The 20,227-nt window shown below is 37.0% G+C and overlaps 1 protein-coding gene and 1 long non-coding RNA gene across 2 annotated transcripts in view; one reads left to right on the top strand and one right to left on the bottom strand.

Moving 5' to 3' along the window:
• The window catches only part of FCHO2 (FCH and mu domain containing endocytic adaptor 2), a 124,498-nt gene that overhangs the window by 8,611 nt on the left and 95,660 nt on the right, over positions 1-20,227 (bottom strand). The window contains 4 exon segments of the mRNA XM_043591814.1: positions 7,202-7,334; positions 7,667-7,822; positions 11,757-11,868; positions 16,020-16,149. Coding sequence (XP_043447749.1) covers positions 7,202-7,334; positions 7,667-7,822; positions 11,757-11,868; positions 16,020-16,149 — 531 coding nt within the window.
• Positions 1-20,227, top strand: part of LOC122489706 — an 87,797-nt gene that overhangs the window by 63,380 nt on the left and 4,190 nt on the right. The gene's annotated exons all lie outside the window — the stretch shown is intronic.

Here is a 20,227-nt window from a genome sequence, read left to right as displayed (position 1 = left end):
ACTGAATTAAGAATAATGAATACCCGGAATAAACTCTAAGCCTACTTAAGTCGCACCACTTTCTATTCCTTATTTATTTCCCAAAAACATAAGCCATATTAATACAATTACTCTATTAAAATTTCACATAATACATTAAGTATATGAAGTAGGAAATTTATCCCTTAGCATTCTTACTCCCCACTGTTAACACTGTAGGCACGCATGCACAGATCTCATTATTTCTTATTTTTTTTTAAATTTTTTTTAACGTTTATTTTTGAGACAGAGAGAGACAGAGCATGAACGGGGGAGGGTCAGAGAGAGAGGGAGACACAGAATCCGAAACAGGCTCCAGGCTCTGAGCAGTCAGCACAGAGCCTGACGCGGGGCTTGAACTCACGGACCGCGAGATCATGACCCGAGCCGAAGTCGGACGCTTAACCGACTGAGCCACCCAGGCGCCCCTAATTATTTCTAATGGCTGTAGTAATTGATTTAATCATTGTCTTCTATAGATGTGTGCTCACATGGTTTCCATACAGTGCTGCAGTGAAAATCCTTTGCACCTTATCTTCTTTTTTTCCTCCCATGTGTGCTATTTTTGACAAACTGATTTCTTGAAGTGGAATTAAAGGTTTGACTATTCAGCAGTTTAATCCAACAGCTATTCAACAATCTAACAGAACTGCTTTCTAAGAAGTTCGATTAATTTGTATGCCTACTAACAAGTGGTCACAGCTCTCTTAATACAGTCTTTCCCATTTTTGTTAATCTGATGGGCTAAAACTGCTATCTCATTGTCACCTTAGTATCCACTGCTCTGATTACTATAGACATGAAACATCTTTCATGAGTTACCTATCTCTTGAGTTAACCATCTTTTATTTAAAAGAGCTCTTCAGAGTAAGCCTTTTGGTCTGTCTTATTATATTATGAAAACTTTTCCCTCAGATTAGATACCAATTCTGTTTAAGACTTTGTTTTAACAAAGAATTTATACACATTTATTTATTGTCAAATATCCCTCTCATACCATGGCTTCTGGGTTCTGTATTACACTTAAAAAGGTCTTGACACTTCAAGATCAAAATATGTAAAAACATATACATATTAAAAATATACATATATACACACACACTTGCACACTTTATATTCATCCATGACTTTACCCCATTAAAACTAAAACATTACTCCACATTACCATTTAAAACATTTTTATTCCAAGCTTTATTCTTCCGGAAAACTTGAAAATGACTGTCCAAACACCAATATATACACACTTCCATTGGATTTCTGATCAGGATCGCATTAAATTTCTAAGTTAATTTAGAAACACCTAAGCTTTTTACAACATGACTCTTCATCTGAATAAAGTATACCTTTATAACTATATTCAACTCATTAGAAATAGTGTTAGGTTGGGGCGCCTGGGTGGCGCAGTCGGTTAAGCGTCCGACTTCAGCCAGGTCACGATCTCGCGGTCCGTGAGTTCGAGCCCCGCGTCAGGCTCTGGGCTGATGGCTCAGAGCCTGGAGCCTGTTTCCGATTCTGTGTCTCCCTCTCTCTCTGCCCCTCCCCCGTTCATGCTCTGTCTCTCTCTGTCCCAAAAATAAACTTTGAAAAAAAAATTAAAAAAAAAAAAAAAGAAATAGTGTTAGGTTTCTTCCTAATTAGTTTTTATTATGTGTTCATTGTGATTACAGGAAAGGATAGTTTAACATGTTTTTTTAATTTTATTGCGGTATAATTGACATGAGTTTCAGGTGGACTACATAAAGGTTCAATATTTTATATACTGCAAAATAATCACAACTACTTTTTGTCGTGATGAGGATTGAGATTTACTCTTTTAGCACCTCTGAAATATGCAATATGGTTTTACTAACCTTAGTCATGATGCTCTATCTTCCATCCTCATGACTTATTACTGGAAGTTTATACTTTTGAATCCTTTTACCCACTTTGTCTACCTCCCTCCAAACCCTATATCTGGAAACAGTATGTTCTCTGTTGCCTCTGAGCTTGGCATTTTGTTTTTTAGATTCCACATAGAAGTGGAATTATACGGTATTTCTTTTTCACTGTCTTAGTTCACTTAGCATAATGGAATTGCTGCCTCCTCTTCTATTTTTTTTTTTTTTTGAAAAGTTTGAGAAAGATTGGTAATAATTCTTCGCTGAAAATTGGGCAGAATTTACCAGTGAGACAGTGTAGTCCTGGACTTCTGTTCCTGGAAGGTTTTTGATTACTGATACAGTCTCTTTACTAGTAACTGGTCTATTGAGATTTTCTACTTTATCAGGATTCAGTCTTAGAAGGCTGTTTCTAAAAATTTATTTCTTCTAGGCTGTTCAATCTGTTGGCATAAAATTGTTCATGGTGGTTTCTCATGACCCTTTGTATTTGCATAGTATCAGTTGTAAGGTCTCCTCTCTTATTTCTGACTTTATTTGCACCCTCTCTGCTGTTTTCTTGGTGAATCTGATTAAAAGTTTATCAATTTTATTTATCTTTTCAAAGAACCAGCTTAGTTTTTTCTATTGTATTTTTAATTTGTATTTGATTTCTGCTCTTGGTTACTTCGTCCATTCCACTAACTGTGGCTTTATTCTTCATTTTCTTAGTTCTCCGAGGTGTAAAGGAAGTTTGAGATTTTTGTTTGCTGGGTAGGCATTTACTGACAGGAACATCCTTCTTAGCACTGTTTCTGCTACATCCAGTAATTTTGGCATATGTCCATTTTCATTGGTCTCAAGATAACTTTTCATTTCTCTTTTGATTTATTCATTGACCGAATGGTTGAGTAGCATATTGTTTAATTTCCACAAATTTTTTAATTTTCCAGTCTTCTTCCCATAATTGATTTCTAGTTTCGTATCATTTTGGTCAGAAAAGATGCATAACAGGATTTCTATCTTTTCAAATTTATTAATACTTGTTTTGTGGCCTAACCTATGATCTTCTCTAGAGATGTCCCATGTGCACTTGAAAAGAAGGTATATACCGCTTTGGGATGGAATGTTCTGTATATATCTTTTAAGTTCATCTGGTCTATCATGTCATTTAAGAAAAACGTTTTCTTATTGATGTCTGTCTAGATGATGTAAGTAGGGTATTCCCCTTTTGTATTGCTCTCAATTTCTCCCTTTAAGGTCTCTTAAAAGGTAGATTTAGGTGCTCCACTGTTGGGTGCATAAATATTTACAAATATGACATCATCTTGGTGGAGTGACACCTTTATCACTATATAATGCCCTTTTCTCTTAATTCCTCTAATTTTAAAGTCCATTTTGTCTATTAACCTACCCCAGATTTTTTTTTTTTAATGTTTATTTTTGAGACAATGCGAGAGACAGAGTGCAATCAATGGAGGGGCAGACAGAGGCAGACACAGAATCTGAAGCGGGCTCCAGGCACTGAGCTGTCAGCCCAGAGCCCAACAAGGGGCTCGAATGCACAAACCCCAAGATCATGACCTGAGCCGAAGTTGGATGCTTAACCGACTGGGCCACTCAGGCACCCATAACCTACCCCAGCTTTTGATTTCTATTTGTAAGGAGTACCTTTTCCATCCCTTCATTTTAACTCTGTCCTTTTTAAAATTTTTTTTAATGTTTTATTTATTTTTGAGAGAGAGACAGAGCATGAGCAGGGGAGGGGCAGAAAGACGGGGAGACACAGAAACCGAAGCAGGCTCCAGGCTCTGAGTTGTCAGCACAGAGCCCGATACGGGGCTCGAACTCATGAAATGTGAGATCATGACCTGAGCCAAAGTCGGACGCTTAACTGACTGAGTCACCCAGGCGCCCCATTAACTCTGTCCTTCTATATGAAGTGAGTCTCTTATGCACAGCATTATACATGGGTGATACTTTTAACCCACTCATCCATTCTCTTTTGACTGGATAATTTAGTCCATTCATAGTTAATTATTGACAGGTATGTACTTACTGGCATCTTCTTAACTGTTTTCTGGCTGTTTTTGTAGTTCATCTGTTTTTTTTTTTTTTCCCACCTGTGCTCTTCCTTTGTGGTTTGATGACATTATTTACTGATATGCTTAAATTCCTTTTCATTTTTTATGTATCTACTATACATTTTTAATTTATAGTTACCATGAGGCTTACATATAACAACCTATATTTATAAGTACTTTAAGTTGAGAACTGAAAATTGAACATATTCTAAAGCTCTACATCCTTTTTAGTCTCCCTCCACTGCACATTTTATGCTTTTAATGTTACATTAAAACAGTCATTTTAATGTTTATTTTTGAGAGACAGCATGAGCCAGGGGGAAGAGGGAGAGGGAGAGGGAGGGAGGGAGAGAGAGAGAGAATCCAAAGCAGGTTCCAGTCTCCAAGCTGTCAGCACAGAGCCTGACACAGGGCTCGAACCCACAAACCAGAGATTATGACCTGAAGCCAAAGTCAGATGCTCAACCGAGCCACCCAGGTGCCCCTGAGATCACATTTTATATCTTTTTATCTAGCGTATCCCTTAACTGATTATTGTAGTTAATTTTACTATTCTTGTCTTTTAACTTTCATCCTACCTTTTATGAGTAATTAATCCATTCCACCTTTACCATATGTTTACCTTTACCAGTGAGATTTATACTTTTTTAATTAGTGCCCTTTACAGCTTAAAAAAGTTCCTTTAACATTTCTTGTGAGGCTGGTTTATTTGTAATAAACTTGTTTAGCTTTTGCTTTTCCAGAAAACTCTTTCTCTCTCCTTCAATTCTAAATGAAAACTTTCCAGGGTAGAGTATTCTTGGTTGGAGATTGTTTTCTTTGAGCACTTTGAATGTATCCTGATCTCTCCTTTCTAGCCTACAAGGTTTGTGCCAAAAAAAAATCTGATAGCCTCAGCAGATATATAACAAGTGGTTTTTCTCTTGCTACTTTTAAAACCTCTTTACCTTTGACTTTTGATATTTTAATTATGTCTTGCAGAAGTCTCATTAAGATCATCTAATTTGGAACTGTCTGGGCTTCCTGGATCTGGATGTCTGTTTCCTTCCCCAGGTTAGGGAAGTTTTCAGCTATTAGGTCTTCAAGTTGTCTGTGCTTTTCTCTATCCTCTCCTTCTGGAACACCTGATGCAAAAGTTAGTCTGCTTGAGGTTGCCCCTTTAAGTCCCTTGAGCTTTCCTCACTTTTTTCATTCTTTTTGCAGCTCTGATTGGGTGAGTTACACTGTTCTGTCATCAAGTTCACCAATCTCTTCTGCTTCATCTAACCTGCTGTTGAACATCACTAGTTTTTCAGTCAGATATTATATTCTTTGGCACTGTAACTTCTATTTGATACTTTCTTATATTTTCTGTTTCTTTGTTAAAGTTCTCACTGGGTTCATCCATTGTTATCCTGAGTTGAATGAGCTTCCTTATGACCATTACTTTGAATGTTCTATCAGGTAAATTACCTCCACTTCATTAAGGCTTTTTTGTGAGGTTTCATCTTGTTCTTTGATTAGGAACATATTCTTTTTTTCCTTTATTTTGTTTGACCCTGTTTGCTTCTATGTATTAGATGAAACAGCCACCTCTCCCACTCTTGAAAGAGTGGCCTCATGCACATGACCCTTTGTCATTCAACCTTGCCTTAGCTGTTGCTTGTCTTTTGAAACTTTGTGATTACCAAAGAAGCCTATTCTTTAATAGCTCCCAATTGTTGAGGGTGTCCCAAGACCTGTCAGCACCTACACTGAGACTGACTGGAAGCCAAACCATCAGGCAGCAGCTTTTAAAGAATGCAAATATAACTGGTCTTGCAAGACCACAAGCATGAGCCCTGCTGGCCACCAGACCAGGCAATCTAGAGGTGTCCCGCTAGGCAACAGTTGAAAAAATCAGGGCTCCAGACAAGTGTATAAGCTCCCTTCTGGGAGATACCACAAGCTGCAGCAAGGCAGGAGAGCACAAAAAATGACATCGCTCAGCCTATGTTCCCTGGATCATAAAAATGGCACCCTTTTAAAGAAAAAAAAAAATCTGGAGTTAATATATAATATATAAATTATTTTAATATACATATTAAAAATCTGGGGGGGGGGGTGCGTGTGTGTGTATGGCACCTGCCAGCTTTGGGCACTAAAGTGCTGCCTACTAGCTCCTCTATCCCTGGAGAGTATCTCAGTAGGCCTCTGCCTCACTGGCTCACACTTTATGATAAGCTAAATGACTCTCTTTTCTCATATAATGTGGTCACCTTTTCATTGGCTGCTTCTGCATTGGTCCCTAGACTGAGTGAGTCTGTGTGAGAATCCTCCAGAAGGTGTTTTTCAGATCACCATAGCCCTTGGGTATCATGGGCATGGGCTCTGGTGCTTTTCAAAGCCAGAAGTTTTGGGGGCTCTTCTCTCAGGTATAGATCTTAAAAGGTGGGATGCCTGATATGGGGTATGAACTTTTCACTTGGGAATTAGCTCCAGGTTTGTGAGTTCCCTTCTGATTGTGGGTCACAGTGCTGGTGGTGGAGTTTGTGGGGAGAATGGGTCTCACCCCTCCTGCATGCTTCCATGTGACCCTCTGCTTGTTTGCTAATGTGATGGAGCTGTTCAGGTGGTTTTCAGGTCTTTTTCAGAGGAAACTGTTCCAGAGTAGCTGTAGCTTTGGTGTGTCCATAGGAGGAGGAGAGTTCCAGATCTTCCTATATTGGCCATCTTCTAGCACCTCTCCAAGTCTGATAAGTTTAATTGTCAAAATTTTTCTGCATTCATATTCCTAACTGGATATTTAGAAAGCTACTAATCTTTGCATTAATTTTTAAACTCACCTCTTTATTAAAAACCCCTACAGCAAATAGTTTTTCAGTTCATTCTTAGGTTTCCAGGAATATAACATCACCTGTAAGTAACAGTAATTTGGGTTCCTCCTTCCACTATTACTGCTTTATTCTCTTGTGTAACTGTACTAACACATCCAGAAAAATCTCTTACAGTTAATGAGAATAATAGATGTCTTTGCTACTCCAGACTTTAACTGCTTTGTGTGTTTCATTATTAAGACTGATGTTGCTGGTCTTTTCAGGTTAAGGACATATTCATGTATATTTACTCAGTATTTGAATCAGGAATAGATAGTGAATTTGATCATCAATTTCCTTTGGCTTCAATTCCTGGAATAAAACTCATGAGGCCATAACACATTACTCATTTAATCTATGAGAATATTAATATTTTAATTTATGATTTTTACAAGGATAGAACACTTACCTGATACTTTAATACATCTACATTATAATAAGAAGCAGCTGGATTTTGCTCTGATAGCTTCTTGAGGTAGACAGTAACAGCTTGCATGTTCATCCAAAAATCTTTTGTGTTAGAATCACACTGTGATGGATCACTGTATGCATAAGAAATATTTTTGTTATTTTATTTAACTTAGCTTCATCCTTTGCCTCTGTATTGTTATTTGGTGACCTGGGAAAGACTAGTAGAAATAAACCAAAAGGTGGGATGAGGGAAAACTAAGGGGGATAAAGAATAAAACATAGCAGAAACTTGTTTGAAAAATGAGGTAACAGAAGAGAAGGACTTAACAAATACCACCACCAGCAAAAGCACAGAGCGCAGAAGGCTGTTTAATCATAACTTTTGTATTGTCATCCAACTGAATTATTGCTTCCATGAAGCAGGAAAAATTTAACTTCACCTTCAAAACAAGAGTACACGAACCTGAACACAAGTTGAGCATTCGGAAGAATTTGCTCTAGTCTGCTGATGTGTTTCACCCTGAAACACAGCACAGCTGGAGATGGATTGCTAGTGAAGACTTTAATAATTCCACTCGGAAACGATATTGTCATGTCACCAGTGATCTTCACAATACACCTGAAATTAGGGATTTGGAAAATTTTAAGTGGTTTAAATAAGGCGCTTTAATAATTAAAACTCCAAACACAAATGTAAGAGTAAAGATCACATCTCTTCACTTGTTCAGAAAAACCACCCCCTGGCTGTCCCTTAAGGAGACTGCTTCCCTGGTAACACCATCCTCAGTTGGAGCTATTTTTCACTGAAACCCCACTAAATACAAGGCCTGAGTGGCAGTGGGAGAGGTCTTCCTAGCTCCTCATTGCCTCTTCCAACTCTATATTCCTACATCCTTCCTAAAAACCTCCAGCCTATCTAACTCAATATACTACTTGCTACTCCATCCCTTTCAACACTGTTTGATTTTTCTGAAAATGTTAGCTCTTTGCCTGCTGTCAGTCTGTCTCTGTATCATTACTCCTATCACAATCTGTAGTGATTTCAATATCCACACAGATAATGCTCTTGATACTTTGGGCACCTAGTTCTCAGCCCCTTGTCTCCAAACAATCCTGTCTTCCAGCCTACTTCGGTCACACAGCAGCCCCTTCATAATCTTGATTTCAGCCTCCCCATTCCTCTATTGGCCACTTCCTCTTTTCCCAACTTACTCTGTCTAGTACCACATCTCCAACAATTCTCATCAAAGCCTCCACAATCCATTGTTCCTACTACCTTTTCACTTCACTCATTCCTTCAAACCCCCCTTTCTTCCTAGGATTTCCTGGTCTATCATGCAATTCTACCTCTTCTCATACCTTCCTTCTTCTCCAGTCTGAAATATTCCTTCCCTCTACTCGCAGCCATCGACTTTAAATTTTACTGAGGAAATAAAATCAGTAAAGAACTTCCTTACAGTCTCACAGGTGAACTCCTACTTGACTCTGTATCCATACCTTTCCTCCTGTTCAAGAGATCAGTCTATGCACGTAAGGCCGATCTCACTGCTTCTGCACTGAAGCTCATCTGTTACATACCAGAGACTTCTCTAATGCAACTACCCTGTTTCCTGAAATTTCCTACCCAATTTTTTCCAAAAATATTGGATTTTCCCCATTAGTGTATAGACATGCTGAAATGTGTATCTTTTAAAAACTCACACTAAAATTAATAAAAACTTCCTCTGACTCTATCACTTCTCTATCACTACACCTCTCTGCTTTCACTTGGAGCAAAACATCCTAAATTTTTCTATACTTGCTCCTTCCAAATACAGTTGTATCTGCATCATCTCCTACTCTTGTTTTAGTTTTTATGTTTTATATTTGAGGGAGACAGAGCACGAGCAGGGGAGGGGCAGAGAGAGAGGGACACACAGAATCTGAAGCAGGCTCCAGGCTCGGAACTGTCAGCACAGAGTCTGATGAGGGGCTCAAACTCAAGAGCAGGGAGATCATGACCTGAGCAGAAGTCAGATGCTTAACTGACTGAGCCACCCACATGCCCCCTCTTCTCCCACTCTTGAAAGCATGCTTAGGGGCGCCTGGGTGGCGCAGTCAGTTAAGCGTCCGACTTCAGCCAGGTCACGATCTCGCGGTCCGGGAGTTCGAGCCCCGCGTCAGCTCTGGGCTGATGGCTCGGAGCCTGGAGCCTGTTTCCGATTCTGTGTCTCCCTCTCTCTCTGCCCCTCCCCTGTTCATGCTCTGTCTCTCTCTGTCCCAAAAATAAATAAAAAACGTTGAAAAAAAAAATTAAAAAAAAAAAAAAGAAAGCATGCTTAGAGGGAGTTCATCTCTACCACTTGACAAACTGCTCTTGTGAAGGTCACCAATGACCTCCATAATGTCAAAATTCAATTTTTCTTGACGAATCAGAACTATCCGATACAGCTTCACACCATCCTTCACAAAAGGGTTTTATTCACCTAGTTTTGGTACACTGCTCTTCTGATTCTCTCCTCACCTCTCTTGTTGCTTGTAGTTTCAAACTCCTTTACCCATTTTGTCTTTCTGTTTTCTAACCACTGAAGGGAGCCACAATCCTCATCAGATCTCTTCCGAGGCCTTGTGGTTTTAAGTATCGCATACAAGTTAATGACTACCAAGTATTTCATCTCTAGCCTATGACCTAGGCCCTGAAATCCAGTATCATGTATTCAGTTGTCTTTTTTTTTTTAGAGCGAGAAGGCACAAGTGAGCGAGAGGTAGAGGGAGAGAGAAGTGGGGCTTGAGCTCACCTGAAGCAGGGCTCAAGTCCCCCCAGTATGGGACTTAAACTCATGAACCAGGAGATCATGACGTGAGCCAAAGTCAAATGCTTAATGAGTGAGCCACCCAGGCACCCTGTATTCATTTGTTACCAACCGACTCCCTTAGCAAATCTTGACAACTCTGTTTTCAAAATGAATTCAATATCTCACTATTACTCATGACTTCCTCAGTTAATAACCTTATATAGGCCACCATCATCTCTCACCTGGACTGCTGCAGTTAACCTTCTCTCTCTCTCTGCTTGTACTCTGGCTCATTCTAGTTTATTCTCCATATGGCAGCCAGAGTATTCCTTCAAAACACTTATAAGTAACTTTCTCTGCTCAAAGACCTTCACTGGTTCCCACCCTGCTCAGAATAAACTCCACACTCTTTACCATGGTCTCTAATTCCCAACCTGATCTGGCCCCTCAAAGGACTCCTCTTTGACCACTCCCCTCCTTGCTAACTCCAACTTAGTGACATATTTCTCTTTCCTTTGAATATGTCAAGCACGCTTCTACCTCAGTCTTTTACACTCACTGGAATGCTCTTCCCTCAGACATCTGCATGGTTGGCTCCTCAATGTCTTTGAAATATCTGCTTAAACTTAACATCCGAAATGCTTTCTCAGGGCGCCTGTGTGGTTCAGTGGGTTAAGAGCCTGACTTTGGCTCAGGTCACAATTTCTCAGTTCATGAATTCGAGCCCCACATCAGGCTCACTACTGTCAGTGCAGAGCCTGCTTCGGATCCTCTGTACCCTGTCTCTCTCTGTCCATCCCGTGCTCGTGCTCTCTCAAAAATATTTTTTTTCTAGGGGCACCTGGGTGGCTCAATAAGTTGAGCATCCGACTTCCACGCAGGTCATGATCTCACATTTCCTGAGTTTGAGCCCCGTGTCGGGCTCTGTGCTGACAGCTCAGGACCTGGTTCCTGCTTCAGATTCTGTGACTCCCTCTTTCTCTGCCCCTCCCCCCCTCATACTCTGTCTCTCTCTCAAAAATAAAAAAAAAAACATTAACAAAAATTTAAAAATATATTTTTTCAAAAAGAAAGGCTTTCTCTGATCATAAAAAGAAAAAAAAAATTAGTTTGGTGCCTGGGTGGCTCAGCCCATTAAGCTTGACTCTTGATTTTGGCGCAGGACATGATCTCACAGTTTGTAGGTTCAAGTCCTGTGTCGGGCTCTGCACTGACAATGTGGAGACTGCTTGGGATTCTCTCTCCCTCTCTCTCTCTGCTCCTCCCCTGCTCATGCACACTCTATCTAAATAAACTGGGGGTGGGGGGGAATCCCCTCCAAAACACTTTCTTAAAAGAAGGAGGTTAAACCAATTCTACAAGAGTCTCATAAATGAAACATACATTTTAGGTCTCTCCTGCAAACATTACACATTCCCCAAAGATACACATTAAGCCAATATTCAAAGTTCTATCCCACTTCTAGGTCAGCTGCCATCATCCTGATCTTACAGATATATCACACAGCAGATGGCGCACAAAGCTTGGGCAAGAATGTAAATAAACTGGGGAGAAAAGCCATCACCACTGCTGATTATAGTGATTTGTTTTGTTTTGTTTGGAAAGACAATTGCTAAATGACTATATGTGATAGCAAAAAAACCCAAAAAAACAAAAACCCAGGTAAATAAATAGAAAACTCTAACCTATAGAGAATCAAAATGTAACTCTGCAAATATATTACCAAGCCCCCTCCCCACCAAACACACACACACACACACACACTTTTTAAAAACTAACTTGGTAGGGTCTGCTCCTTTAAAGTAGGCATTAACAGATTCTGTAAGGGCAACTGCCACAGGTAAGGTGTCCTGATTTCCAAGGCTGACAGGGCTGGGACCTCGTGACACACCTAGAATACATATGCAATTTATTTGTTAAATCCTATAGAAAGAGCTTTATAAAATATCAAGACAGGTAAAGTCACAAGGTTAGCTTGTCACAAATGACTCTATTATTGGTTCCATTGATGGCCCAGGTATAAATCTGGAGGTTAAAAAATAGGGCAGAAAACAAATTGAAACATAATACAGAGGACAAAAAAAAAATCACAAAAACATGTTTTACTGACTTTTCTTTTAAATGAAATGACACTAAATGCTTGGGTTAAGGAGTGTCAGAAGGAAAAAGCCCTTCACCTGAAGAACAAAACTACTAAAATATGTTTTCACAACCATTCAGATGCTAAATTGTTTCAAGTTCTACCACTCAAATACTTCAGGGCATTAAGCTGGATTTTTGTGTTTCAGCTATTTCCACCCGTCAGCTATTTCTAACTGAATAACATAATGTTTCGGACACTACTCACTAGAATTCTTTTACCTCTTTGTCTAATGCATACATTATATTCCCATATATTCCCATTATCTTGATAAACAGGACAAATAATGTTAATTTTAAACATTCCTGACACAAAGTTCACTTAGATAACACACCTTTAGAGTTAAATAATATAAAGATCAGTTATTTTAAAGCATAATAAAATGTAAACAAATTTAATCTATGCATGTATTCAGGTTTTTTTAACCTAAGCAAACTTTCTAGTTTATTTCATTATAGAAAAATCCCTCAAAGCAGTTCATTGTCTTTCTTGACAAATGTACTCTTCCCACTCTTCTCATGTGGTAAGGTTACCACAATGGCTACTGACTGGAAGGTGAGCATTTTATTTAATATACAATAAATGATGCAATTTTATATTTTAAAAAAGGCCAATAGCATAGATTATTCAGATTTTCTCATAAGAATAAATTAAGTCAACGTAGCTCTGAAATTTGAATGTATGCTTTTCTATAAATATTACACAATGCTCATAGCCACCAGATAGTTCTATTTCAGCTAAGATTACCTATAGTGAAAGGGTGAGTTACTTTTGAAATACCTAAGATACTAAGCCTGACAAAAATCAGTACTAGTTCTCTCTGCCTCACAAGTAAGCCCGAGATTCTACACACAGTGAGAAAAAGCTTTTGTTAGCTGTAAAGGCCAGGAAGATTTTGTGGTATTTAATATTTTGAAGAATTCTGACTTGGAAGGTTCTTCACAGTTAGAAAAATAGCTCAGGGATTAAAAGTACATGGAAACAAGAACTGCTGCGAGGCCAAAGGGAAAAGTAAGTACTCCCTCTGACTGCAAAAAAACTTAAAATTTCATACGAAAATTTAAAACTCAATAAATATAAAAATTTACTCAGAAAATCACAACAGCTACTATTTACTAATTCCAACAAATGTCTAGTACTGAGCTAAGGAGGCATGAAAAAAATGCTGCCTTTTGGAGCCACAAGTAGTTTTGCAAAGCGGGAACATACTTAGTGGGTAAGGGATGGCTGGAAAGATGAGAGGACATGAAAATCTGTCTAGAGAAATGTTTAAGGCCCAGATCATAGCACAGGGGACATTTAATTTTATCTCTGTGGCACTAAAAACTACTAAAAATGTTCAAGAGAAACATGGTTACATTTTTCATTTCGTGAGATCACTCTGAACACAGTGGATCCTAGAATGAAGAGAAAAATGTCTGTTGTCAGGGATTCAAATTTGGATCAGGGGACAGATGATGAAGTGAAAGATAAGGGGCTGACCAAGAGGCAGAAGACTCATGTATATGCATAAGAAAATGTTAAGTGAAAAAAGCAGACTAAGTAGAGATTAACTGAATATATCTATGCTGACACATGTTTGCACAATGGGAAAATTTCACTGTATGTGTGAATTAGTTCAGTGAATTTTTTAAAAAAATATATTGTTCTATATAGAGACTCACTAGAAAATCATAAAAGCATATGTTTTCTAGGGGAAGATGAAAGCTATAATACTCTTTATTAAAGAAAACTATATTCTCAATTATGAAATTAACCTTTCCCCTTAAACCACCTACGATAAATGGATATTTACACACAGTCATGGGTAACACTAATATCTGCTTCTACTGTGACATTAAAAATCAAAAGAAGCCTACATGTGACTGTTTTCACTTATCCAACTGGGCATATAAAATGAGAATTCTTGAAATAATCCGTATGAATTGTTAAGCCCATTACTGAAATACTGGCAAGAAGAAAAAAGTACTGAATAGGAGGGGGGGAAAAACTCAAAATCCACTTAATATTTTGGCATATGTCCTTGCGTATTTTCTATTCTTGTTTTCAAGATTATATTGCACATACATAGTTCAAAAAAATGTTTGCATATTTCCTGTATCGAGTCCTTAAACTAAGTATAAAAGTCTAAATTTATAATGTATTATTCCAAATACATAATTTCTTAGAAATAAAAAATCACCTGTATTTATAAGGATATTATGTATTCTAATTTTGGTTTAATTGTTCTACATTTAAACAACCGTATATTCTGAAAATGCAGAACTTATAAAGTTGAAGAAAGAGAAGTTGAAGAAATATCCACTGTAATAATCAGTGGATATTTTTGGAGAATTATTTACAGCCAGGAGTAAAAAACACTCCCAACTATTTGATACCTTTTTGCCTCTAACTTCACCTCACTATATGGATGGCCTTCCTAGGAGAGCCTTTGCTCTGGTAAGTTAGGTATTTAAACTAACATAGTCTTTCTGCTGCTTTTCTAACCACTTTTTCTCTGATTCTGACAACTTTAGGGGTAAGATTTATGGACACTTCTTAATGTTGAGAAGGAAAAAAAAGCAAGGAGATGAAGAAAATGCAAAAATACTGTTTTTATAATTGGGGATTTGATATCAATAAATCCTATACAGCAACTGGACATAATTAGTACAAACTGAGAAAGTTAAACCTTAGAGTTATTCTTGACTTCTGAGACACCATACATTGCTGAAAAAGGAAAAAAATGAGATAACAAAGTATTTTAGATACACTTTAGGATCATTAGTCAACACACATATATTGCTTTTGATACAATACCTTGTGAAGTCTCACAGTGCTTTTCAATTTCAGAGAGTGTCCCAATCAAATTATCATCTTCTATCATATTTAAATAAAACAAAATATTGTAGGAAAAGAAAATATTTGCAAGAAATAAGAAGGATCAAAAACTTAAAGAGAGCTGAATAAGCATCATAATTTTAAAAAAGGGAACTTTTATGGTAGATTTAAAGTATCTTTGTTGCACAAGATCCACATTATATCCAGCCTGCCTGTTTCCTCCCTCACCTGTGGTTCTACTATTGCCTGCCCTGGCCCAGACTAAAAACAAGTATGTACCTACTCAATCAAAAATATATTCTATTAAATTCAAATCCCTTTAAATAATTTAGAGAAAATGGAGACCTAAAGCTAATTCTGTTTACTCAGACCACATGTCTACTTCTAAAAAGATTCATCTATGTTTTTTATGACTAAAATACAGAGTTTGCAAAAACCAAAATTAACAAAATCACATATACAAACAAAACACAAGAATAAAGTGCTCATTATAGCTTTTTTGTTATACTAACAGTGGGTGAGAAAAGTAATAAGAATTTGTAGAAATTAGATAAAAGTGAAGATAAAAAAATGTCTTGAGCAAAATCTAGATGTAATAAAATATTGGACTTACTTGCTAGGGTTTAGGTTTATATACCTATGTCCTAATATCTACTACTTTTAAATATTTAGGTTTAGGTTTATATACCTATGTCCTGATATCTACTACTTTTAAATCTTGAGGATTTAAATTCTTACAGAAATATATAATTGCAAGCACAAAACTCCTTCCTTAAATTGAATCGTTATTAAAAGCTCTTAGGAGTGTAAGCATCACTTCACATTAGAAAGGCCTGCATTATATACAGCCTTCAATTATTTATACTGGTCAGTAGTTTATAAATTTGATGCATTCTTAACAGTGTTAGAAAATTCTCCTATTCAGATAGGGAAAATGTGGCTAGTTTGACAATGCCAGGTGTGTCTACAGAAAACTGAAGTTTCTTAATGTTAAATTTTTCACGAGCTCATTAAAAAACAAAATTCAGCCTGATCATACTTTGGATGCTAACTTTCACATATAATCTATGATAATCACTTACCTACTGTTGGAGTATTGGCAGCACTTAATGAAGCCGAAGAGGAGATAGAGGAAGAACTTTCCGCCCGAGCTAAAGGAGCTGCAGGAGGTGGGCTGGTATTGGAAGTTACAGGTGGGCTGAATGGCCTGGGCTTAAAAACAAAAAGTTATTTACCAGAATGGTAAAACCATTCCTCTGTTATTAGAAAAGATATTTAGGTACGTTAAGATTAATTTTAATATAATCAACCAAATTTATTTTCTTTTAACTAAAAAGTTAAAAGAGTTAAAAGTGTTTCTTTTAACTAAAAATAGAGATGGCATAAGTCAAATCATTTTCAAGAATATGTTAAAGGCGGAGAGGGCTATTTTAAAATAATGCTGTCAAGAGAACCTTTATACATTAAACATTTTCTCTATTTCAATAAGTATACTTAAGACAGAGTTTCAGAGGTTAAATTATAAGCTTAAACACCATGAAGGCTTTTCTTTCATACATACTGCCAAACTGCTTCCCAAAAGGATTATTCACTTTACTCCCTATAAATAGAATATTTCTCTGCACCTTTGTCAGCAATGAATGGATGAGCCTTAGATGGAAAAATAATTTTAAAATAGATAAAAATAAGATGGGCATTTTACCTTTTAGGAGTTGTCTTTGTTGGCTTTGTCTAATTTAGTTTCGGGGGAGCTTAATATTACCTGAGCTTTCACTAACCCTTTGCTTTATCTGCTGCAAACACTTTGTCCCTAAATCTTGCTCGCCTTTTATTTGTGGTGTTTACAAATCTGTCCACATTTGCCTTTATAATTCCTTGTAACGCTTTCTCATTGAGACAGTTCACTCAAAAAAGACGTTTGAGGAAATCTTAGTTCTATTGCCTTCCCACTTTTCTAAACATAAAAATACATATGAAAATTTGAACTTCTGTTCATTTCTTTTACTTGGGTGAATGGATTTTTTCCTTCCACATTCCTAAGTGTTCCAATAATACGTGAGCAACACTTCCTAAAGGGTTTCATTTTTTTAAATAAGGCATATTTAACTTAGTTAAAAATAACATTTTCCTGCTTGTGAAAGTATTACGTAAATGAATATAATACTTATTCAATGCCTACTATGTGTCACTATGGGTCAAGCCATGGGTTAGATACACTAGATACAAAGCAGTGAACAAGAAAGATCCTGTTCCTGTCTTCAATTATTTGAGGAATATGAAAAACTAAAGACAAAAAAACAAAAACAAAACACCCTATAAGCACTCCTACACTAAAATTAGTCAACTCTCTATTGTATGAATACAAATTTACAGATAGACACACAAAAATTAGGTACCATCCAAAGTGTTTTATACTAAGTAACCTCCCACTCCCTCAATTAACTATTTTTGAACTATTAGTTCCAGAGAATAGCTTTTTGATGACTGATTATAATAACTACTAGATTTAAAACATATAGCAAGGCATAAAAATGCAGCTCTGTATACAGATGGAAGTGGTGCAAGGCATGAAGTCAAACACATATTAAACTCAACAGCTATGTGAAATCTATAAGCTTAGAAAAAATCTTGACCATGTACTGTAGGAGAAATTTCTCCTGTAGCAACATGGCCTCATGACCATACCATGTGGCTACATTTTTACAATTTACAGTTTAGAATGCACATTTTATAACTTTCTAGGAAAAGACAAAAACAGCTCTTAAGTGGTTTTCTGACTTTGGAATGGCACTGTCCAGTACAGTAGCCACAGCACTTGAAATGTGGCTAGTTCAAATTTGAGATGAGTTCTAAGTATAAAACAGACAGATTTTGAAGACTTAGCGCACACAGAAAAGAAACTCTCCATCTTTATAGTGATTACACTGTAAAATGTTTTTTTTAATATACTGAGTAAAATCAGTTAATTTTACTGTTTTTAATGTGGCTACTAGAAAAACTTCAGTATCTGCTGCGTTATATTTCTGTTGAACAGCACTACTTAAAAACAGCAGTTCTTAAACATGCATCAGAATCACTTGGAGGGCCACTTCCCAGAATTTCTGATTTGTCTGGGATGGAGACAGAGAAACTACATTTCTCCCAATCCTAGGTGATGGTAATGCTGCTAGTCTGGGGACCAAACTTTGAAAACCACTGCTCTAAACAATGAGGCAATCCCAACAGGAATGTGAAAAGGGTGTGTGATTATACACCCTTTGAGCATCTAGTGAAAGGTAGGTGCCCTCTCCCCAAAAAAGTGCACATCCAAGCAGGCAAGGAAAAGGGCACTTCGATGTACAGCTGGAGAGAATTAAAATCAGCATAAACTTTCTGGTGGGCAATACAGTAATAATCATCAAGAGTCTTAAAAAAGGTGCATACCCTTTAGTTCATGAATTTCACTTTAAAATTTACTAAACATAAAGTCTGCGAAGAACAAAAGGATATTAAGACATTGTTTATAATGAAATCATTAAGACAGTGCTGACTAATGAAAACTTGGAAATAAACTAAATGTCAAATCACGTCTCTAAAAACCTTTGGAAATTTAATGCTGACAGTGGTGTTACAAGATACAGCATTTATGCTCTGCAGCTGTTTCAAATGGTGCTCCCTGAAGCCCTCAAAGGGTGGTTTCTAGAAGGCTCTCAAGGCTGCGGTGGGAGTAAAGGATGAAAGATTCAAGTATAAAAGTCCCAATTTTGCTTATTTAATACACTTGCAACTTAAGATTATTTGACAAAAGATTCTACCACTTGAAATAAGTTTGAAATCTAAAGAGTAATTCATGAAATTGAAAGGTGTTCCCAAAATATTTTCAAGTGAAGAATAAAATGTTTGACATTAAAAATGTACACATATCATTCACAGTAACTTTTCTGAGCAATTACTTCCACTCCACAATGTTCTAAGTATCTAACACACAGTAACTCACTGAAGTCTCACACCACCTGTTATCTTTATACTTCTTTACCTATAAGGAAATAAGAGACTCCAAGTACATAACTTGACTAATGTCGCTCAGGTAACTATTGACTAATAAGCTTGTGCTTTTAACAACTATATTTTACTGAGTCTGAATATTTAAGCACTCAAAACTTAATGAAAGGATATATATATAAAAGTGTTAACTGCATATCTTTGAGTCATGAAATATGGAAGGGATTTTAATTTTGTTTTCTCTATTTCCCAAATTTCACATGATCATGTACTACTTTTGTAATCAGGAAAAAATCCCATGTTATTAAGAGGTAGTCATTTTTATATTCTATGAAAAATAATTATCTCCTTACCAGCTTGTATCTAGTCTTTGATCTCATTTCCTTAAGTCTGTTCGTTAGGGTAGCAAAAGAAAGAGGTCACTATTTCAGCACTTGGTGCTCAAGCCTTTTAGATTTTTCATGAAACATCTCCTATGTGACAGGCATTATGCAAAGTACTAACGTGGCAAAGGCATAGTCCAGTGAGGGGAACACACACAAAGAAAGTATATACAATGTAATTTGTGCACTAAGAGAAATATGAGCAAAGTACATGGGTGGGTATAAGGAAGAGAGTGATTAAATCCACTTGGGGAGAAGTAATGATCAAAGAGGGATTTAGCTAGATGGTATTTAGCTGGATCTTAAAAAAAAAAAAAAAAAAAAAAAAAGAGGGCAGTTTCCTATATAAACAACTGAGGGGCATTTCCGTAAAGGCTGCAAAGTAAGACGTGGATACATAAAAGAGCATGATGTGTTTGGGGAACAGTGGAAAGTTTCAAATGGGTAGAACGTTAAGTTGCAAAGAGGAGAAAGTTGGACAGTTAGTCTGGTAATAATGCAGGTTGTTGAGGCACCTTTTTAAAGAGCCTTGTACATTCAGCTAAAACATTCAACCACATGGACTATAGGCAACCAATGGAGAGGTCTATCTAGAGAAAAAGAAGATTAAGCTTGACTTTCAGAAATTTAATACTGGCAATTAGTGTAAAACATGACACACAGTAGGTAAGAAGCAAGAAGACTGGTTTGGGAAAGTCTCTCTCTGAATATAACTCATACATTTTCTTTAGTTATCTGACAACTTTTGTAGACCAACGTTTTTTTCTTTAAGCAACATGTACTTTCACAAGCCAGTTAAGTAACATCACCTCCAGTCTCTTTATGCATAAAATAAAGCTGGACTAGATTCCCTCCAGGATTCTCCTGGAAGTACACTTCTAAACCCTAGGAAAAGGTCACCATCTCTTCCATAATATTTGATTTAC

Source organism: Prionailurus bengalensis, chromosome A1 (genome assembly GCF_016509475.1).
Source record: "Prionailurus bengalensis isolate Pbe53 chromosome A1, Fcat_Pben_1.1_paternal_pri, whole genome shotgun sequence".
In the NCBI taxonomy this organism is placed as follows: Eukaryota; Metazoa; Chordata; class Mammalia; order Carnivora; family Felidae; genus Prionailurus; species Prionailurus bengalensis.
The sequence above is the reverse complement of the archived record's forward strand: the minus strand, read 5'-3'. Positions and strand labels throughout refer to the sequence as shown.